Here is a 24,178-nt window from a genome sequence, read left to right on the forward strand (position 1 = left end):
TATGAAACAGAGTATACCGGTTGTCCCACGTAATTTGAGCCAAACCTTAAAAATATGCCAATGGCGCGTAGCGGGACAGACCCCAGATAAAGTTATTTGTCGTGGCTCGGAGATACTCCGCTTACTTTTTGCATTCCACCTAATTACATGAGTGGTCTTAATTAATTACTGAGCTTCACAAATATTAGATGAAAAGTGTCCATGAGAAAATTGTAGAGCAACATGAAAAACTTTCGATGCAGATTTTTATTGCTGTATACGTGGTACATAAAAGTGTTTTTCCAAGCATGAGAGAAGACCGCGAACACACAAATTGCCGCGCGACTGGCCACTCGCGGCACTTTGCGTGTATTCGCGGGCTTTTCTCATGCTTGGAAAAAACAGTTTTATGTAGAACGTACTGAGCAACAGAAAGCTCTCTCGAGAGTTTTTCATGTTGCTTTACAATTTTCTCATTAACACGTTTCACCTAATGATAATATTTGAGGTTTCTTAATTAATACTAATGATATTATTAGGCGAAATCGTAAATATAGTCTGAGTATCTCCAAGCACCGGCCAACTACATTATCTTGGTTTTGTCCATCTATTTGTATATATTTGCATATACTTGCATATATTTAAGGCTTGGCCCAAGTTCCGTGGAACAACCGGTTTAAGCTGGATTCACAGGATGAAGAGGATCGCTGATTCAGTGCGTATACGAGCGTGACGTGTGTGATGTGCAACAAATAGCGAGGCTAGCAGCTCGTATGCGGCGTATTTGTGTGCAGCGTGATTCGGCGGCACCGAGGTGATGTTCTGTCGTGTGAATACAGTTTTAACGTGCCGCGCGGAGCGTAGCTTTTCCTCGTTTTTTTTGGCTACGTTTGCATGAACCCGACGAGAGCGGGTCGAGTCCGAAATCGAGCTGACCGAGCCCGTCGTGACCGCGTTCAACTGAACTCGCTTCGAACGAGTCTTGATAACCACGGCACGCAACGTCGAGCCGGGACGCGAACGCGTTCGAACTGGGCTTGCACTTCCCGCAGCCGTCTGCAACAGCTGTGCTTCTTGGGTCTTATCGTTGCGATTAGGTGGCACTGCACAGTGCTTGTCTATGCCTTGTCCTGATACCATTCCCGCTGCCGGTGCATTCCTCGCGATGCAGCAGTGATTCCGCGCAAGTCTCAGCGCTGCAGCTGGCCCGACTCGTCCGCGTTTACGAGCACGCTGCAAACAGATCGGGCTGGATCTACCTAAAGTCCCCAGATATTTTTTTTTCGCTTTTTCAAGTAGAAAATCTAGGGAGTTGCAGGTTGCAGGTTCATGCAGGTCAACCTATACCCCATTCAGTCCGGCTGACTCAGCCCGACTCCACGCGGCCCGACTAGCCCAACCGGCTAGCATTTACGTGAAATCGGCAGGTCGATTTCAGCCCGTCAAGCCGACCCGCTTCAGTCGTGTTCGTGTAAACGCTCTATTTGTCATCCTGCGAGATTCGCCTTCACAGCATTCGCCCCCATGTGACGCAACATGTGTCGGAGTTTCGAATTTATTTTGAGATCTTCTTCTCATGACACCGGTCCCACCTGTGACATCTTTCTTTTTCTTAGAAGTAGATTCACTTTCAGGAAACAGATATGCGCATTTCACATACGGCTTCTGTGCATGACAGCGCAGTCGTGCAAAGAAACACTTTGCACAGGCTATTCGAAACTGATTGCAACATACATTTGTTATAAGACGTTTGTAGCAAACTAGGCAAGGAACGCGTATGCCACAAATGTGTTAATTACTGCAATCGATATAAATTGTGCTTGTGACATTATACAAAGAAAAAACGAATATGTTCACACGAGACCCAAAAACTCTTACGGTACAATGAAGACAATACACCTTGTATGCTGACATATTATGCGCAATTATTACGTTAAGGTTAGCATACTGAATACCTCAGAATTCTTTAAATTGCAGTCATTGAAGTATGAGACAATTCCCCTTATATTTTAGTATAATCGAAAGGGGTGATAAAGACGCGAATTCTTTTCCTGAAGTTGGTGACAATCCGCGGGACCGCATATATACCTGCGTGCCATAGACAGCGAGTTTTTACATTAGCTGTTTTAAATTGGTCAGAATTTTTTTTTAGTATGATGTCAAGGATGAATTGTCTACGGACATCAAGCATTTGAAAGTGGTCCGCTATTTCATCACTGGTCTTTCCATGATGCTACATTCCGTATACGAGAAGGTGGGTTGCTATTCTGTTTAATATTGAATTTATTGTGTTAAATTTATAAGGAGATGCTGATCCATAAATTGTCTGATCTGATGAGTCATATCAGAGTCATATCTGATGATCGATTCGCCTAAAGCTCTAGATACAAACTTTCTGACACTAATATCCCATAAAATGAGCAACCTGTGTAAGTGTGCACATAGTAATCTTAACCGCTTTGAAATTTGCTCTGTGTGTTGATGCCATGGTGACGGGGGTATCACCGAAACCGTAGACCTAAATATTTCACATGATTAACGGGATCAATAGGATTGCATGCACAATTTCGTCAAGCACTTTCAAGTAAATAACTCGGATATATGTCACCATGTATGTCTTAACAGAATTGTGAAAACGTAGCATATTTGTCTTAGATTTATTAATAAAGATTCCGTTTTGAGCGAACCAATCTAACAGGCATGTTATATCGTCTTGCATAACACGAGCTCCTTCGTTGCAGTTTTTCGTCGATCATGCAAGAGCTGTATCGTCTGCGTAGGGATAGATTTTTGATTTACGCGTAACTGGTAGTCTGGCAAGGTCGTTATTGAATATAGTTAATAAAAATGGCTCTAATAGAGTACCTTGGGCACTCCACATTTAATAGACATCTTTTACTAAACTTACAATTTATTTTTGGACATTGCATGCGTTCGTTTAGGTAGTTAAGGAAAAATGACAGGTAGGGACCTCTAAATCCAAAGCTATGCAATATATGTAATAACAGCTGTCGATCAATTTTTGCGAATGCCTTCTTCAATCTACAAATATGGTACGTGAGGACTAAATTACTGCTGTCGATTTCCCAACAGCTTAAGTTATTAAAATCTTCGAACAAGTGTATACTGCTCAAATCAACACTGCGCAGCATTGCATTTGGGGCAAACTGAGGTCATGTTAGGATGGACGATCTCTTCCATATTGCTGGCTAGCGAATCGACCCATAATTGCACAGATTCAGAAAGCTGACTACCAATCAGCGCTTCTTATTCCCTTGACAAGACTATTGAAGGTCACATTAGCCTTTCGTAAATTCAAGCCTATAGGCTTCGCTGGTTAATGTCTTCTACCATTTGATGTGCGTCATCTCCAGCGGTGGTGAACAGAAGAACGCCAGCTACAAAAAGAAGGCTTTCATGATATTTCCGTTTGATCGTCACATGCAATTCCTGCCGACCTGATATCTTGAATACTTCTTCGAAGCATGCAGTGATGCGAGATTCACGTGGTAGTGGCCAAACCCTGTCCTGCGGAGTCGTTTCATCGCTCAGTAGGAGTTCGAAATTCGGTACAACGAAAATCGCACTTCAGGTCTCATAAAAATCCCGCCATGTGAAACGACCGTAGCCCAACGCTCTGTGTTTAGTCTATCTATGCGAGACGACTTTACATTCCAGTGTGTTTAATGTGATCCACGCTGTGAGTTGTCTTAAGTGCATTTACGTGAGTTGACATTACATGCCAGCGTGTTTTATTTGATATCTGTCATGAGCTCCTTTTGCATGCATTTATGTCACTTGACTTTCCTTTGAGTATTTAGTGCTTGTTATCTTTCTTTTGTTCATTGTAGGCCTAACAAAAATTAAATTCGGGGGTTTAGGTGCCAAAACCACGATATTATTATGGGGCACGCCATCGTTGGGACTCCGGGTTAATTTCGACCAGCTGGGGTTCTTGAACGTGCACCCAATGCAGGGTACACGGGCGTCCTTGCACTTCACCGCCATCGAAATGCGGCCGCACCGCGGCCGGGATTTGATCCCGGACCTTGTGCTTAGCAGTGCAACATGCAACATAGCCGCTAAGCCACCGCGGTGTGCCATTATCAGCCTGCACCCCTTCCATTTAAACGGAGTAGCTGGCAAGGCACCAGCATTTCCTAAATATCATATACTACAACAAAGTTCCACTGGCTGTCAGCCATGCGCTTTTTTTTTTAGATTCAGGTCCCACTCCAAGCCTGAAAAAATGTAATGGGTCTGACGGGTTTCTAACCGAGGACTTCGAGTACAGGAATCCGATACTCAACGCCTTCTCCACCACCACAGCGCACCTCAGGAAGTGTACACTACTCACCTATATGTCCAAGGCTATATATACATCGGTCATGTAACTTAAAAATTACGTCATCGTCGCGGGCGAGAAAGGGAATGACAGCCTGCCAATATAGGGCGCTCCAATTCTCCAAAACCTTTTCTCTGCAACTATTCACAGCTTTATAGATGAAGGTTGTCCTAAACTAGACAGATAATGGTACATACATGGACTCTCGCCATGAATTGCACATCTTGTATTTGAATATGTTGTAGATGTAGTAAGGCAGAACCAGGGGACCGAAGATAAGCGTTTATGTTGCTCACAGTCACATTGCCCCTACCAGACTGTTCATGGGAAGTGGACTCTTCGAGGGTAAAGAAGGCCGTTACGTCGTTCTGTTTACTTAATGTAAACAGAGAACGATGCAACCGCCCTCTTTCGTAACGGCCCGCTACGTAACGACCTAGCGGCATCCAGGGAAACGTAACTATACGCACGTGATTGGAGCTGGCGGCTGCTGCACAAAGACATAGTATTTCACAGCCATGATCCGCTCCGACATGAACACTGAGAAGCCATGGAACATATCAGACTGCACCCATAATGTTGGAACGCAAGCACTACGTAGCTCTGCCGCAGCTTACACAGCCTGCATGCGTGGCTTTCGGGTTTCTGAGTGAAAAACAAAGAACTGTTCGCTGTTGTCGACTACGAGACACCTTTCACGCTCTCTAAGTGCTTGCCTTACTCAACTCGCGACGGTTCTCCGAGTGCATACTTTTTTCCTTACTGCAACGCAAAAAGAGCAGCACAGTCCCCATTAAAGCTGACGGAGTCTGCCCTCCTTCCTTTACTTCCACTTTTTTTTTCTCCAGACAGTCGATATAAAAGAAAATGCGATCGGGAGTGTTGAACACACCGCTTACACCTTGAATTATGAAGGGATTAAAGGACTGCCTTCCATTTTATGTCACTTCGTTCGCAGTAAAGAAGCAAGAGCATTTTTTCCAGTCGGGAAGCATTACAAAAGTCAGTATCAAAACTTTTAGCCGTGCGTGCTCAACCGAGTGGCAAAACCCGGTTGAATAGGCATGCCGGTGAAGAAGTCTGCGTGCTGAAACGGGGCAAATAGAACTTTTTAATCCTTCGAGGTCAGCAGTCACACTGACGAACAGCCTGGTCAGGAAGTCGAGATGCTCAACTGCTGATGGTAACGGGGATCAGCTGGCAGATGAGGTCGTTGCCATGGTCGTCGACCAACTCCCACTTGATATTGAGCGAGATGGACGGGTACGAGGATTTGACGGGAAACGAGCCGCGATAGGTGTAACTGCCCTGGGGCTTGATTGGGCACGTCACGCCACTCTGGCAGGCGTCCGGCTGCGGCAGCGGAAACGGAAGGGGCACCTCGTGGATCACACCGTGCACCTTGACGTTGACGCCTTTGCTGGCCACCTTGGAGTTGAAGGCGATGGTCACGTTGGCCAAGGTTCCTTTCTTAAGGACGCAAGTGTCGGGTTGCTTGCAGCCGTCGACGTGGAAGTTGACGACGGTGCCATCCGGCGAGGCGCACTGCGGCCAGTCGCCCAAAGCGCACGCGACTGACGACAGCGTCAGGGCGGCGAGCAACAGCTGACAGCGCGACTTCATTGTTTGTGCGAGAGGGGCCTCACGGCGAACTGAGCAGCTCAGCACTCGGCACCCCCGTCCCTTTTTGGCTGACATTGTCTCGTCACGTGATGACGATGCGAAGAGGGGGAGGTAGCCCTGCGTGGCCCCTGCATCCTGCGAGCCTTTCCTCTCCATTCTGCCCCCGCCCCCTTCCCCTCCGTCGTCATTGGCCTCCGCATATTATCGCGCGTCACCTGATGGGGGCGGTAGGCGCTCGTCGACAGATTACTGTGGTGAAAGACCTCTTTGTCTCTCGACAGATAGATGTTTATCATTTTTATCGCCTGACCAAAGGCTGTCGGAGACTGATAGGAAGCCAAGTGCAGTGCAGCTATGCAGCAATAATGTGCAAAACGAAAAAGGTTTTTATTATTATTTATTATTATTCCCAAAACCTTCGGTATATAGCAGCGAGCAGTGGCTCACAAACTTAGCATGCCAATGCCTAGGTCGGCGAAGTTGTGCTTTACGGCGGCCTTGACAACTACGCTCCTGAAGCGAAATTGTTTTCGCATCAGATGCAGCAGACTCGGCCGCGATAACCTAAAACTATTTCACTCTATTTTTATTCCTAATTCGGCATTAGCCCTCCGTGATGGTCAGTTTTTTCGGGCTGTGCCCATATGGATGCGGCCACAAAAAATTCGGCCAATCACGAAGGCTAATGGCGGATTTAGAACGAAAGAGTGCAGTAGATTTACATTATTCCATCCCTGAAGTCGCCGATACAAGGAAGGTATATTAAAAACATCTCTTTGTGTCGACGTTTTCAACCTAGCGGAAGGGTTTAGCGATGCGAGTTCTCGATTCCCTAGTTCAATCTGCGTAGAATGACTTTTATTCAAAATAAGAGCGTATATAACACTGCAGAAGAGTACTCATTTGTGCTGGTTGGTTCATGATTACGAGCAGTAAACAGCGCTAAACAACAGAACGAAGAGAGGGACACCGGCCACCGCGCAAACTAACTACCAAGTGTCTTCATTCTTTCACTCAGCATATATATATACTCTACCACTATCTCAAAGCACTGAAGCAACAGAATTCAGCATGCGCAGGGGCAATAAATTGCAATAAATGATATAGGAAAGCTATCTTCTTCGGAAAGAGAGAAATGGAGGGGAGGCTTACACATGCTTCGCAGCTATTATGAATGTGGAAAGCTTCGGAAATAAGACGTGCGTGGCCATTGCGGTATTTTGACAAATAGGTCACATCTTTAAAAGACGGCTTGCTGCCGCATGCATTGCAATGCAGTGACAATTGACTATTTCTAGCTTGTTTTTGAACTTTGAGTATTCACGCATGCGGTCATTGATGCACCGCTCTGTTTGACCGACATAGCTTGCATGGAAGACATACGAAAAGCTTGCATGGAAGAGGAATCTTATAAACCACACAGTCACAACAGTCAACAACAAACCTCTGCCTGTGCTGCTTTTTACAACTTTTTTTGTTGTTCTCGGTCACCCAATTGACTTGGTGGCACAGGCTACCTAACTTATTTCTGGCAGTGAACGGCAACCTAACGCTTGCTCTGCTGACAACCTTTTTGAGATTATGCGCAACCTGGTGCCCATATGGGATAACCGCAACCGTTTGTCGTGAGCGATTCTCAGATTGAGCAGCAGTCGATTGCTTTCTTTTAAGGCTTGTTGCGAGGCTTTCAGCGATGCTAGTTAAAAGCGGTAACGGGAAACCTGTGAGCTTCAGCCTGGATATATGCAATTCCAAGCTTGCATCTACTTGGTGGTCACAAGACCTGATGAGGGCCGCCTTCATGCAAGATCTTGCAATACCGCGCTTAAGTATCGTTGAGTGCGCGGAGGAAAAGGGAAGAAGGCTCTTATGAGAGCGAGGAGCATAACCCCAACATACATGATTGCTTGAGAACGAGAGCTCTAAGTCTAAGAAACGCAGCTTATTGTCTGACGGATGCTCTGTTGTCAATTCAAAGGAATCTAATAGTGTGCGGAACACGTCATATATTATAGCAGCAGCAGGCTGCGCGTCAGGAGTGTTAGTATTATAAAAAAATTAAAAATTAATCAACGTATCGCATCACTCTTACAGTGCTCGTCTGGCTGAGCTTAGTTTTAAGACTGCGGTAATAGCTCGCCAATAAAACGTTCGCTTAGAACAGGGGCAATACATGAACCGATGCACACACCTTCCTTTCGTATAAAAAGCTTATCCTCCATGGTGATGAAAGGGGAAACCATGTAAAATCTTAAGAGCGCTAAAATCCTATCGACATTATACCACATGCATTCTGAAAGTTAAGAACACCATATTTGTCAATGCAAAGGCACACTTCGATGCATACATTTTCTTCTTATTCTCAGTCAGCATATGTATGCTGACTGAGCGAGAGAGAGAGAGAGAGCAAATGATAAATGAAAAGTAGAGAGGTTAACTATAGGACTGAGCCCGGTTGACTACCCTACACAGGGGAAAGAGAAAAGGGGAGGGAAAGATTAAAAGAAGAAGAGAACTTCCACTGGGGATATCGTTCAGTCACTCAATCCGGATCACAGACGGTGACTCAATCCGGTAGCTTTCAAATATCGCACCAGCGTTCTTGTGGCCTTTTGCAGCTGCGATATGCGAGGCCATGGTCTCAAGATCTTGTTCAAGGTGAACGGTTTTCTATCTAACTGATTTAGAGCTGTGCAGAGGTGATGTCTTTCATTTTCAAAAGATCGGCAGTAGAACTGTAAATGTTCTACTTTACTCGACACCGCAGGCATTGATCTCGGCGCTATCAGCCATTCTAATCAAACATGTATATGCATTGGTGAATGCGACGCCCAAGCGTAAGCGGCACAGAATTGTTTCCTCATTTCGCGGAAGCCCTAGTAACAGCCGCATTTGCATAGATGGGTTGAGGGAATGTGCTGACGGATGATTCAGTAAGCATATATATGCTGACTGAAAGAATAAAGGCACTTGGTTGTTAGCCAGCGCTGTGGTCTGTGTCCCTCGTTTCGTCCTGTTGTTTAGCGCTGCTTACTGCTCGTAATTATATAACACGGCAATATAGCTATTTTGAGAGTTATGCTGAAGGAATGAGCAGAGGTTTTGCTTCGCAACGCATGCTGCTAAACCTATATTTGTATGGTCCTGAAAATGTAGGGATGATCACGAAGGGAGAGAGAGAGAAGACAAGGGTGTTACCCAGGAAAGCGTCTGGCTGGCTACCCTACACTGGGGTCAGGCAAAAGGGAAAGATGAGACTGAATCTTGTCATATGTCATGAGGGGCCAAATTATTATATCAGACATACCATGCGAAACTTTCTCGAACGCCTATCCACTAGCAGTTGCAAAAATGAGCTGACACGTTGGCTTTTGCAACTATAAAGAAATAATGACTGAATGATGCAAAAAAGAAAGGGCTGTTTTTCTCGTTTCATATATATATACACACACACACACACACACACACACACACACATATATATATATATATATATATATATATATATATATACCCATACGACTACGTGGCTATTCGCAGTGCATTTCATATTGCGTTCCTAACAAAATGTGGCCGTGTCGGTGGGAGTTGGATATGCGCCCCCGATAATGACAGCGTACATCACCTCAATTGCATTTGCCCGAAATGCTAGATTGCGCCGTGCTAGGATCCCTGATATCGCGATCATTAGGTGCAGTTTACGCAATGTGAGCGGACAGTGGGCGTGCCCATATCCCGCATAACAGCGGGACAAAAGCCCCGAGAGTCGACTAATAGGAAATCCTCGACCAAGAGCGTCCGCTCGCCGCGACGCGAGCCATGCACGAGTGCCTGAACGTGACAGAAAACGCCAAGCTCGACGGGGCAAAAGCGCGCCCGCGCGTCGGGGGAGCGTGCAGATTACACGAATCCTCGCAGGGAGAAGGCGAGTCAAAGGAGCGCTGCCGCTTTGTCTAAGCCGGGCTGGTCGTTCGCAGCGAACCTTTGTGGGAAAACAATGGCCGCAGGAACAATGACGTCCATTTGGAGAGCGAATGAAGCGTGCGCCGCCGGCGAACACACGCGCACGTGATCTTTTGGCGCGGCGACGCCGTCCTGCCCGCGGGCCGCACGACAGCTGTGGTCGTCGGGCGGCTTGTTGGACACGGCCCATTTGAGAAGCACGCGGCGGGCGGTCGATGCAGCCACCGCGCGCGCGACCACGACGCCGCGGCGGTCCTGCCTCCTTCGATGGGGACGCGCCTGTCTCGCGCCGCGTCGTCGGTAACGACCCGCACGCGCACGCTGCTTCCTGCAGATCCGCAACGACTGCAGCACAGTCGCCGTGCCTGTGTACACGGGCCTCCCAACGAGAGAGAGAGGGGGGGGGGGGCAAACAGCTTGCGCCGCGAAACAAAGAAGCTCCGGTCTGAACCGCAGCCTTCTCGGGGTGTACACGCGCCCATACCACGTCGGGATAAGCAGTGCTCGGTTGCAAAGCGTGTCGGTCGCCGTTAGTGCGGAGCGTCTTTTAGGGACGTTCTTCTCGAGTGACAAACAACGAGTGGACGCCGTATGGGAAGCGAAATCGAAGCTTCACGCTATAAAATTAAGGCAGTCTGCGTAAGCGTGACAATTCGTAGCTATGTGTAGTTTGTTCCGTTGATCTAGCGACATTTCCCGGAAACGACTCAATTTTAACCAAAACCTTGCTTTCGCGATTTTTGGGGATTGCTTAGTTCGCAAAGGTTGCTCCGGCCCACGCACAACTCACACTTGCGTCGCGTCCGGCAGTACGTATTTCTATTTTGTATAGCGCTATTCAAAAATTCAGTAGCTTCGAACTGGACTGAGAACGTCAAATATTCCTCTCTCGAATTACTTTGTTTTCTGTGGTCTCGCCAACTTAAGGGCGATCAAGACGCCAACACAGCTCATAATCATAAATAATAATAATAATAATAATAATAATAATAATAATAATAATAATAATAATAATAATAATAATAATAATAATAATAATAATAATAATAATAATAATGCAAACAACCACAAAGGGAACACAGTAGGATATGGTCATTCCGTGAGAGCTGCACTAATTCTTTTACAAGGAATAAACGTGTGCGTCCCCCCTCGTGCCCAGCTGCTGGATAACGTGTCTGCCCGGCGGATTGTTGTGTGGGCAACTATAACACGCCGCCGCGACTAATCGTCGTGCTCAGCGTGGGTATTTAACGGGCCAACAACATGAGCCATAATCTGAGAAAGACGACCTTCGGGAACGGCCGCCGACATAGAGAGAGAGAGAGAGAGAGAGACTTTATACAAACGACTGCTTGTCCGCGCCGTCGGCGCTGGTTGCACGGAGCCAGAGATCCTCAATGAAAAATTCGCAAGGATGGAGGAGCAGATATGCTGATCGTCGATCGTCGTCGATACGCTCACGATGGTGCCCGGCAGCAGGGAGAAGCCGCGTAGGGTGAGGAGACGAACAGCTGCGACGCGGTCGGTAAATAGTAAGCTGCGTCACAGTGCGTTGCGGCCGTGACCGTGCAATGCAATGCACATGCTACCCACAGAGTCATCTCGTCGATCTCTCCAAGATGGTGGCAGACGACGCGCCCCTTGGTCTCGCTGTACGGTACGCTTTAACGTTGCTGTAATCTGTATAGTCACAGTATTCCGTAGTCACAGCACGTGATTGATATAGGTAATGTGCGGCAAGGGGATTAGGCACAAGAGTGACGAAGACAACCACGAAGCGTTACGCAACCCGGCATGTATATCACGGAGCGGACATGGTTGACCGCCGTCGTCAGTTTGAAGTGCTTTCAGTCCTTGACTCGGGTTCGGTATCCGAGGGCGTCGGCTCATCGACTGGCTCGAAAGACGCAGCTTTGAGTTCGCGTAGCACGTCACAAAAAAGTTATGTTCAGCTGTCGTGGTGACCACAAAGCGATATAGGGCTTATTCATTTTCTGGCTCTGTACTTCGTCAGCGCTCGATGCTTGTCCACTTAGCAGATGCTCGCAGACTGTATCAGTGTAGAGATATCCGCTGTGAGATATCCGCTCGCATCAGTGTTGAGATATCCGCTGTCGGATGCGAAATGCCCATTTTGCGTTCCATTCGCTATATCATCCCTTGAAATCTTCTACGAGAACTTCTAAACAAAACTATGGGGAACAAGAAATGAATATTGCGGCTGATTTCTTTAAGGAGTGGACATGGCTTGAGCATCTGCCACAGGTTGCAGAACAGCAGCATGCACCCTAGAGTGATAAATTAAGAAGTTTGTAAATTTTATTTGCTACGAGAGTTAATCAGTGATTATTGCGAAATTCCTTATCACCCCCATCACGTACAATGTGCCGCAAAAAAATAAAAGAAAAGAAAAGAAACCTTGGCATCGATTGCCCATGTTTTTAAAATTTACTTAATATTTTCAATGAAACACCTGGTATTTAGGGAAAAAGACGTCACAATAATTATATCTCTTATTTGTTTTACAGTGTTTTACATTGAAAATACGAGGGCGAATCAGAAAGTTTTTGCGCCTATTATTTTTTAACCAAATTTCACCTGTAAATACGAAGTCAACATATTCATTTCTAGCAGTGGACCTTTCTTAGACCGGCCCGGTCTTATCTGCTACCGGTAGCTCCGCGGCACGGCGCTGCTGTCCGTTGTTGAGGATGGCGGTAGTGCTTTACGCTTTCACGGCGTACGAGCAACGAAGTGTGTCAATCATAACCGCCGACAAGCTCCGGTCATTTCACTGGGAGAGTCTGGACCACCCACCATACAGTCCGGGCCTCGCCCCTAGTGATTTCCGCGTTTTCGGTCCGCTGAAGAAAATGCACGTGCAACGATGAAGCCAAGGCAGCAGTCCGACGGTGGTTCCACAGTCAGCCGGATGAATTCTATCACAGGGGCATCTCAAGTTTAGTGCTGCGATGGGGACAAATGTCTGAACAGGCGCGGGGACTATGTGGAAGAATTGTGTAAAGTACGTAGAATAGTACGTAAATTTATAATTACCTGTATGAACCTTATTTTGGCTAATAAAAAATAGGGACAAAGACTTTCTGATTCGCTCTCGTAATACATGAAATAATAATGCCTGTCTAAGGAACAAAAGAACAGCCCCCGTATTAAAAAAAAAGAAAAAAAAAGCTATTAGGCCAGAAATGTCCGGAGGAGCAAATTTTCATAAGAGCCGCTGTTTCTTGCCCACGTAAGGCGGTTGGGTCCCGCACTCTACAACTTTGTACGCATCTTAGGCGTTAGACCAGGAGCCTTGTTTTTGCACTTGTGTAACTCACGGTGCATGCTGCACAGGGCTTAAGGTTGCTCAATCTCAGCATTACCGGCATCGATGCAAGCAGACAAAAGACGGAAGATATATATATATATATATATATATATATATATATATATATATATTTATTTATATATCAATCTGTTAAGCGCAACGTAGCTTTCCGGACATGATATTTAGTTCAGCTTAATTCTTTGAATCGGCAGCAAATGTTTTGGCAATCAGTCAGAAACAGAGGGTGAAAAAGCGAGCCGTTATCTCGGCCTGCCGCAGAAAAAGAAAACAGACACGTTAGGGTGGAATATTGTTAAAGAAAAGCTTCTTACGGCACATGAAGTAGGCAGCGGCGAACCAATTATCCGAGCCTGCGCTCTTTCAGAAGCAGGGTCTCTTCCTGCTGCTGTGTTTACCTTTCCTGTATAATTAGTTCTAAAATAAAGCAGAGAGACATAAGTGATGATGTAGTTAATCTCGAAACAGTCGTTTTATGTGTCTAGCCTGAGCAATATATATATATATATATATATATATATATATATATATATATGCGCTGCGTGTCACTGCTAAAACTCGAGAAACGCAAGGAAAAAAGTTTGGAAGAAAGAAAAGAAATAGCAATATGCACAGAAGAGACCACATTTTACATTTATCGTGTCGAATTCAAGTGCGCTTAGTGAAATAAAATAAAAGGACAAGCCATCGCTTTTCTCTTTCTTTTTGTGGAACATTGAATCGGGCTGCTCGCCGAGACAGCATAATTTCTGTTGGCCGATTTCCATTACCCAGTTCAACGTTTCTTGTAAAACACTGTCTGACCTTTTGCGCATTCGCAGAAGAGAAAGAGTTGCAAACGCTGTTCAGATGAGAAGCTTCTGCCAATTCGACATTCTTCGAGAGGAACTACAAGCTTTGATTAGGCGCGAGGGCTGCCATTGTCGGGCATCCGTATTGCACACGTTGAATGTCAAGCGGAGAGGTACATCGATGAAGCGTACGCCTTTGTACTCAATAAGAATGGCCAGCGCAGATTGCATTAAAAGAAAACAGAAAAAAAGGCTTTTTCTTTTCTGATAAACGACAGTGATAGCTTTGTCGACAGCAGTGTCGGGGGGGGGGAGGGATAAGTTGGAAGCGCTGGACAGCACTGCCGAATCGCTTAAGCAAACAGACAAGCGATTTGCCCTCGTGTAAACTCATGAGACACTGGGTCGCCACAATTTATCAAGTTGTAAATACCATACGCGGGCTCGCTTTGCTGAAGGCTATTTCCAAGCATACAGATGATTCACATCCCAGATGCTTGTACAGCCGCATGAAGTCGCAGTCGCCAACGCACTACGTACATTTTTCACAACGTAATCGCGGCACGTCAGTCGAAATGTGTCTATTGATGAATTTGCTACATGACTCCTGGTCTTGTTAACTTTTCGCTGATTCCTCATTCACTGGAGGCTGTACTGGAGGCCAGTGCGCATCAACGAATCAATATAGTTATTTGACTTGAAAACATATATACAAATAGAGAAAAATGTGCGCTTGCCTGCACCACTTTCCACTGCACACCACTGCATCACGAAAGCGGCAGTTGTGCTGATAGCACAACTGCCGCTGGTAGTTTGCAAACTTTACTCGAGGCTGTTGCAGGCACCACAGGGGAGATGAAGGTTTCCCCGCCGGTGTATAAGATGACGGTATGCACTCTTGATCAGCGCTAACCATTCGTGCAAAGGTCGCCTGAGGTCTCTCGGCTTGTAGGGAAGCTAAGTGATTGTCGGGGATCCTTGACAGATGGCGCATTTGTGCTGTGAGAGTAGACAGCTACGTGTGTCTGGATCATGTGGTCTCTCGCGATGACCATTGTTGCTGGCGTTTAGGTGCACCGAGGGAGTTCTAAATAGGTGCGTAGCGCTTGACCTTTTATGCTCTCCAGAGCACGAATGTTGGTCTTGTGTGTATTTGACAAAACTGGTAGGCTGTAACGCAGGAGTCCCAGGAACAGTAAGTACCCTGTGCAGCTGCAGCATAGAATAGACTGGTGTACCCCAGGTTTTCCCGCAGAGAATTTGAAGACCCGAGCAATGGCAGGTAACTTCTTCTTCAGATAGACGCAGTGAGGGCTCCACAAGAGGTTGCGGTCAATGATTACACTCAGAAAGCGATGCGTCTTAACATAGGATACAGTTTGACCATTGACTGAAGCGGCATACAATGAGATTCGTTTGCGCTTAAAACCAACCAATGCGCACTTTTCGGGAGACACACTGAGGTTTTGTTCTCAGAGATAAAACTTCGTCATGGGTGCCACCCACTGAAGCCTGGCCCGCACCTGAAGGCGAATCACTGCAGAGACACAGATGCAAATGTCGTCGGCGTATATTGAGACACGAACTGTCCGCGATAAGTACTCAGCAAGTCCTACCAGTACAAGGTTGAGCAATATGGGGCTCAACGCCCCACCCTGCGGCATACCACGCAATATGTAATGTAATAAGAAGCACCTCTCAGTAACATAGCCCCGAATCTATTGATACATTTGGCTACCAACATTTACGCCGGCAGAACTTGCAGCCCTCCATGCCACTAAGAACTACGTCACCGAAGAACCGGCAAAGAAATGGGTCATATTTTGTGGCTCTAAGGCAGCTCTCCACAGTATCAAGTCAGCCTTATATCACAAAACATACGAGCAGATGATATCAAACATTAGAGAAATACGCTACCAGGCTCTGTAAATAGGGAAAAACCTAATATTTAAGTGGATTCCTGCTCGCTGTGGCATCGTCGGCAACGACTTTCCCGACAGGGCTGTCCGGTCTGCCCGGTCTGCCCACGAAGACATCCAGATGCGTCCAATACCTTTGGCGAGGACGGACGCTGCCAGGGTACTTCGTCTGCTTGCACGCAAAAAGTAATCGGCTTTCAGGAGCTCTTCAAGCGCCTTCTGTTGCCGTTTGCATAAGCTGGACCCCTTGCTACGATCTAGCCTTTCCCGCGGCGAGACAACCTTGCTGTGCCGCTTGCGGCTGGGAGTGGCGTTCACGAACGCTTGCTCTTATCGTATAGAAATGCCCCAGAGCTCGATGTGCGACTGCTGCATACGTGCGAGGAAATCATCGAGCACTTATTCTGTATCTGTCCTCGCTACGACGTACAACGCCTCTCTCTCCAGACGACTTTAAATTGACTGGACTCGAGACCGTTCTCTGAGTGAAAGATATTCGGACCGTGGCCACATCCGTCACTGGCACAAAAAGCGATTGGTGCATTAGTACAGTACTTGAAGGGCACCGGTTTGAAAGACCGCTTAGAGTGACTCTGTGCCTCCTCGAATGTGCACTCAGTGCTCACTCTTTCCCTCTTTCTATTCCCGCTTTCCCTTAACCCCAGTGTATGGTAGCAAGCTGGACGCTCGTCTAGTTGACCTCCCTGCCTTTCCTCTCCGTGCTTTCTCTCTCTCTTTCTCTGTTGGCTGATACTTTCATTCGGCGCACATATAACCTTCCGATCTATGTATGTATCCACAAATATATCCGCCGAGAAACTGACCGACCTAGCAGTCGCACGAAAACTGGAAGGGTTATCAAGAAATCTTCGCGGTAGAACACGTTGAAGCGTGTTCGCACAGGCAGTGCCCGAAGGATGTGCACCATCTTGTGTGCCCACAATCTGTGAGACTATACTTTTGGACTTCTTGTGCATGGAATGCGTGTGGCGCATTCCTATACTCAAGAAATGCCAACACTGCAGTCAGTGTATCCAGTAGGAGTGTCAAAGTAAGAGATAGCTAATGCAGACCGCGGAAATCAAAGGGACACACGAACAATGCTTCGGAAATATACTGCCGACGTCGATAACGATGTTTGATGATGGCGTAGAAAATTATCGTCTGGATGTTTGGGCAGATGGCATGACAGCGTGACGACGACAATGACGTTGTGATCACGGTCGATGGAATGGCGACGACGGAGATAATGACTGCGTGATGACGACGGAAACACGGCCAAGACGGCATGAAGGCAACGGAATCATGACAGCACGATCACGTAGGCAGCACACCGACAACGGAATGACGACTAAGTGCCGACGATGGTGCCTTAGCCATCCACGGGTTATGGTGGCTGCTCAGTCGACATGGTCACCACGCTGTGGAGCCTTGGACAAGAGGCGTCAGGTTCAAACGAAACCCAAATTCATTCTCGTTAGGTCAGCGGGTGCCAGTAGCGCCAGCGAATACCACAGCCAGCGCACGCAACTCAGCATTCGCATCTCTGCCGCTACGGCAATGGTAGCACCTTGACCATGGTTGCGACCTCCCTAGCAGACTTACTCGTTGACAAGAGGTGGCCCCACGAAGACTTCGCGTCGATGCTGTGTTTTGCGCTGGCTGTGACAGCCCTGTGATGACAGCAGTACCAAGCTGCATATGGGTTCTCACGCCTCTTTCGTGCCATCTCCATTATTACAGTGAACGTGGCACACTTGCTGTGGTCGTGGCCGGGCAAACGCGTCTGCGATACTTCAGAGCAAGCGGTCTTCGTCCGGGCTGCCCTGCTGACTTGCTACATATATGATGCCCTTTCACCCTCCCTTGCTAGATTTTATCCACGAAACAAATTTGTTCGCATACACGTGACGAAAATTTTTTTGTAGTTGTCTTGTGATTTGTATTAAGCCTGAAGGGAACCTTTCAAGAAAAAAAAACAAAGCTGGACAAAAGAGCGAAAAAATGATATGTGTTTAAAAAAAAGGTAAGGAGCGGGCTCTTAACTGCAGCAGAAAGGGCACAATGCCTATCTACTCTTCAGGAAAGAGAGGATGTACATGTAAAGAAAAAAAGAAATGGTGAATATGAAAAAGGACGAAGAACCCGCACATTTCACTGAAAACGTCATTAAACTTTGGAAAGGGTGAGAACTCCCTGAGAGGAAAAGAAATAGACAAACAAAATTTGATTATATTATGACTGATAGTAACATCTGCACTTATCACTACAAGAGGTTCCTTGCTGTACCTACCCCTTGCGCCGGAAACGTTGCAATGTAACACCCAAGAAAAAAATATTTTGTTACATTCTCAAAGTGTTCTCTACCAAGATTATTGTTTCGCTCGTGTGCCTTTCACTTGGCGTTCCAAGTTTATCTTGTGCATAGTTGCCAACGCTTGACTGATTTCATGTTTAATATGCAGGTTTTACTTGACGGCGGCGGCAACTGGAAGCTCACGCAGCCAGCACGATAATGAATATATGAAGCGCTGGTGTTTTGATATGCATTGGCGCTTACTGAAAAAAATGTCAAGGGGATACCGAGGAAACTAGGGAAAAGGTAAGGGGGCGTATATAGGCCAAAGTCCGCTTGGATACGCAGCAGAAAGCAAGAGAGATGGTGGGTTCGAAGGAACGTCAGAACTGCTTCAAGATAGTTTGTTGCTGAGTTGGCTCATGATATTGTGAGGCACGCACCAGTAATTTCGAGGCACGCGTCCTTGTTCTTGGATTAACTTTACATTTCCATATTCAGTTTTTTTCTTCTCTGTTGCTGCCCCATTTTGTTATTACGATGACTTTTTCTTTCGTGTTCGTGCTGTAAGCGTATGTATATTTTCAGCAAGAACAGCACGAGCTTACTCTGTTGCTTAATATTATGAGTAAACGCAACCGAAAATTATACGCAAGCTTTTCGCCGAATCGCCGGCTTTCTTATATATGCACTGTTGATAGCAGCGTCGACTACTGGAGTAATGGTGTAATCTAACACATTTTGGGAAATGCTGGACCTGTCGTATATAGTTCCGCTGGAGCGACGGGCGCCGCCAAGAGTGTTGCACAATGCAGCCCGAGTCGCAAGGTGAGTTCGGCTGAGTCTCGCCGTTGCGACAGGTCTGCTATACGAGGATGATGCAGGAGCTGATCCTCCCACTGCGCCGCACGGAACGAGGGTACACATCATTGTGCAACCAGTCGGTTGCAGCACCCTCCGTTAAATCAATATGTGCTCCGTTCATATTACGCAGACACTCACGCGTGCAGGCGGCTGTGGACAGGACACCGCACGGTCCTGTTGCTTATTCATTTCACCTAAAGAGCACCGCCGTGCTTGGCTTATTGTTCTCTCTCTCTTCCTGCCCCGTGCTCTCCGGCCCGGCACCAAAGAAAAGCGGCCATTCCGGGTCGGTTGGTAATTAATCTAGCGATTGCTTCTTCTTTGGTGCGTTTCACGTGTGTCGGGAAAGAAGCAATGGAAAGCTGTTCGCTAGTCATTGTTGGCGGCTCGGTGCTTTGGAAGCAGAGAATTATCGAGTTTCGGAAAAATGTGATTGCTTGTAGGCTACACGGAGGTTCCTCCAAGATTATTAATTGCTTTACAGCATGCGTTAATGTGAAAATTACGGTGAATAAAAGACAAAGGTGTGGACAAAAGCGCAAATGCTTTTACAACGGTCCTGGAAGGATGACAAAAAAATTATAGAAACGAGGGTATCCTTCAAAAAGCTTTCATTAATGAGATGGGGAGAAATGAAATCATGGGCATTAACACGTCTACGATATATAAAAGGTGCGACGTATTTGTGTGCGACCGGTGCTAAATATAGTTTTAAATGGATTACCGGATTAAATGTTTATACGTATGTATTTTGTTAAGTTATGCATACTTACACAAAGCCCCAGCTTCATATGGCGGGCTTTACTTAGCAGCGCTTTCATATCGGGTACAGCCTGAATGGGTCGATATTCGTGCCTTTGTCTCATAATATGCTGTCGCGGCAGTTCTCTGTCCTGCTTTGATTTCACTCCTTTGGCCGCATATCGGGCTAACTAATCCTCGTGTAGAACGTTTAAAAGCACAAGATCTCGGAAGGAATGAAGGACCCAACGAGAATTAGACGCTTAGCTCGTACAGCGCTTGGCGGCCAGGCAAGACTGACTGAGGAATTGGGTGGAGAGATTGCAAAAGCACCCTTACTGCTGCTTCCTGCTTTCTAATAGGCTGCGGCGCTATGAATGATTGAAGTTCCCGAAGAAATGAAAATACATATATACCATCATTTTACCATTTATTTAAATCGGAGCGTGAAAGAGAGAGAGAGAGAGAGAGTGCTGGTCAGCCGGGCCGGATAAGCGAATAAAATTCCAGACATCCACACGTCTAGTTTTACAGCAATAGCTATGGAGGGTGCTTCATGTAGATTTTGTGCCGTCTGTCGCAGGTGTCATACTGTGTTCATCGTCATGTTTCTCTGGCACAAGATATCGCCAGAAAAGAAAAGAAAGATTATACGGATCCTATACACACATGTTAGAATCAATACGTAATACGAAGCTTTAATGAAGTGGCTAATCAAATCGCATACAACTGCAGATGTGATGCGTACAATTGTCTTTACTTTCATAACATGCAACGTGCAATTTTTATGTTCATGCACTACACCGTTCGTAAGCTATTCCGAAATGCAAACACCGGATCAGCCGGATGCACGGCGTGAGCCATAGGCGCAGCGATGTCACAAGGACGAAGGCGATGCTTGACGTTTGTAGAGATAAGATTAGCGAGGGGAGGTATGTGCGGCAGAGGAGTACGAGACATACGTAAATACATTTAAAGATTACATAACCCCTGTGTCACAGTGACACATACGCCCATTCTGGAGGATGGCCAGGACCCAGTGGCACATACCCAATGGCCCGATAAGGGGGGAGAGAGAGAAATAATTCATTAGAGAGGCAGAGAGGTAGTATGCTCCGGCCTGCTACTCTGCACAGGGGAAAAAGGAAAGGGGACAGAAAAGAGTGATGAAAGATGACGATGAGGACTGGAAGAAGGGAGGCATCCCGGCCGCGGCGGCCGCATTTCGATGGGGGCGAAATGCCAAAGCACCCGTGTACTTAGATTTAGGTGCACGTTAAAGAACGCCAGGTGGTCGAAATTTCCGGAGTCCCCCACTACGGCGTGCCCCATAATCAGCAAGTGGTTTTGGCACGTAAAACCCCATAATTCATTCAATCCATTCAAGAAGGGAGGCATATATACACTGACCCTGCAATTTACTTAAAGCCTTGCGTCTAGTTCAGTGATCTTCAAGTAGTCCAGAGCAGCCCGTCTAGCTATTGATGCTACTCTACGGTCACACACTGCGGACAAAATAGTACTTTCAGACAACGTTTGCCTGCAATACCTGCTAGCGTCGAAGCCAGCGTCTTCCGCTGCGATACGTAGAAAGGGCGGTCACAAAACAGATATTGACGAGTCTGAGGTACTTGGCAGAGTTCGCTGTTCGGGCTGTTCGCACGGCCGATAAGATGTGCACAGCGTCGAGTGAGGTGACGCCCAGGCGAATCCCGTGAAGCATCGCTTGACTTTAGCCAGGAGGCGAAATTTCCTGCCGTGGTCTATGTACAGGTATAGAGATGTCGTGATTAATCAGAACAAATGTGCACTCACTGGCAATACCTTATCGGTCAAAATTCTCCGCTATGTACAAAACCCACTCGGGACGACACACCAACGAAAGACGCTGGAAATCCGGGGAAAGACGCAAATAAAGCTGCGGCTTTACAGCTGTCGCCGGAGAATATGCGATGGACGAGCAGTCGCGCCTATACATGGTTAGAAGGCAAGCTATCGATATTCTGGGTCCGCATTACTTTCGAGTGGCCCTGTACAATTTGTCATCTCTTTTTCATGCGGATTGAGAGTATGTGAGCTTAACAAGCAACACCAAATGTGCCGAAACATCTTCATAGTGCCAGAATGTCCTCACCCCCCTATGCAGGCACCTCGTATACACCTTCATACATCTCAGTTGTAACATCCACACGAACACATCCAAAGTACGCAACGTTTAGAATTGCTTCAGGGCCCCTGTTTGTGAAATGACTCGCGTACATGTGAGAAAGAAGTCGCAGTGTTTCAGTGACATCTTTTTTTACAGGTATGTAATAGCAATACGTGAGTTAAAAGCTGCGCGGCTACAGCTGGCTAATTGATCTGTCGAAAAAACGTACCAAAAATCTCGATACCCTAAAGTACATGTATAAGCCATTTGTTATGTTACCAGCTGCACGTGCGTACGTAGATAATTTGGGACTGGCCGAAGTCGATGCTATTTCTTTGGCGTGCGCACGAGCGACGTCCCCAACGCAGCCACCATGTCTCTAGGCACCGAGACTGCTACTTGAAATGATTTTTTGTATCTTGAGAGGGAAAGTGGTGAGCTGGCAATAAAACACAGAAATATCTCGCGCAAAAGAATGGTCCAAATGCTAAGCATCCATAAATTGACCAGCCAGTCACGTGAGGTATGCATAGAAGCATTTTAATGTACACGCGAAATGTTATTTCTTGATTCTAACAAATGGCTCATCATCACTACTTTATGAGTTGAGTGTTAAGAGAAAATAGTACCTGCATTCATTAATGACATTGTCCAGAAAAGGCCCTGGAATGCATTAAATGATACCTTTTTTGGATTGACAAATGACTCGTATTTGGAGTCTTTGTGGATAAGCTTAGGATGTGCTCGGGATATCTGGTGGACGCCATAACACGGCAGACATCATGGAGCTTTGTCAGGACGTATGTGTGTTGTCGAGATTGTTTCCTGTCAGTGGGCGTCGTAGTCGCTTACCTACATTTTACGTCTAATCTCACGCCATAAGTTTACGTCACGGACCGAATAAAAGACGCGAACTACAGCAAAGTGCGCATGAAGCTTATATAGCGTAATAAGGGCCTGCCGTTGTACAGGCGGGTGAGGGGGAGGGGGGGAGGGGAATGCGTACACGCGCCTAAGGCACGCAATGCGCGCAGACGCTGTTTGCCCCGACGTCATTTATCGGCGGTGTTTCGACAGCGCTTTCGCCCGGTCGCCGGAAACGCAGCGGAACCGGCACGACGCGAAGAGTCTCGCAAGGGCGCCCGACAATGTGAACGATACCACGGGCCGGGGAATCATCTTTTGTGCCTTCGGCGCGGATGCTCGGGGCTAATTTACGGATTCCGGAAAACGGCCCGATATCTTTCCGTTGGCGCGCGTGATACGGCGGCTGTCTCCTCGAGCGCTCTGCATTACAAGTACCGCCTAACGATGTCGGGCGGATGCGAAGCGCCCCCGCTTTTCTTGCTGCACGCAACCGATTTTCAGCGGGTGTGCGTCATCCTGTCATCGCTGTCGCTCCCCAGCGAGAGTGAGGCCGAAATGGCTGGCCGTGCGGGAGGTGCACAGCAAACGACCACGGCGCGCGGAAGTCTCGGTTTGATGGTGGCCTCCGTGTCTTGGTTTTGCCCTGGGGCGAATTACAGGGAGGAGGGAGTGGTACACGAGTTTCTTTCCAACCAGCAGACCATAAACGAGTGCCAGCATAACTGCGAGAAATAAAATTAGGACTATTTGATTTCTGAACCAAACTGTAGGTTGCCGTCAAAGCTGAGCCCGCTCAGTTCCATAGGAACAGTGAAAGTAGTTACAAGCAGTACTGCAACTATGTGGCATCGAATTGTGGGTTACGGCCACCAACAACATAAAAAGAAAAGAACTCACAATCGACTGTGAACAAGGCGTGCGCCCGCATGGGAGCCGTAACGTCTTGTTTCCTTGTTTTTATGTTTTGGTCGGCGTCCGTTTTACCTTTGACTATGAGCATTCCACACCAGACGAGTTTTCATCGAACTCTTGATTTCAAGGCTCATGAAGGCAAAAACACAGCCTGGACAACAAGCTATGCGGTAACTAGCAATGAAATATTTATAAAAGCAATTGGACACGTCCGCGCGAAAAGAGCAAATACGTTGGCGTATGCTACTGGAAGCACGGCTAATCCAGGCCTATGGCACGTTATGCTTCCTTGGTAAAATTGTGCAGATTCCACGGACTGTAGGGTCTAGTACATAAGAGAAGCAGAGCGGTGAGCAGACAAGATGAAACGGCGCGCATCT

General features: G+C 46.9%; 2 protein-coding genes across 7 annotated transcripts in view; both read right to left on the reverse strand.

The window, feature by feature from the left end:
• Window positions 1–24,178, reverse strand: part of LOC139054287 (uncharacterized) — a 358,119-nt gene that overhangs the window by 13,721 nt on the left and 320,220 nt on the right. The gene's annotated exons all lie outside the window — the stretch shown is intronic.
• On the reverse strand, window positions 5,413–6,015 carry LOC139056403 (NPC intracellular cholesterol transporter 2-like). Its single transcript, XM_070534607.1, has one exon. It carries the CDS (start codon window positions 5,945–5,947, stop codon window positions 5,495–5,497), a length of 453 nt encoding a protein of 150 aa, XP_070390708.1. The 5' UTR covers window positions 5,948–6,015; the 3' UTR covers window positions 5,413–5,494.

Source organism: Dermacentor albipictus, chromosome 1 (genome assembly GCF_038994185.2).
Source record: "Dermacentor albipictus isolate Rhodes 1998 colony chromosome 1, USDA_Dalb.pri_finalv2, whole genome shotgun sequence".
Lineage (NCBI taxonomy): Eukaryota > Metazoa > Arthropoda > Arachnida > Ixodida > Ixodidae > Dermacentor > Dermacentor albipictus.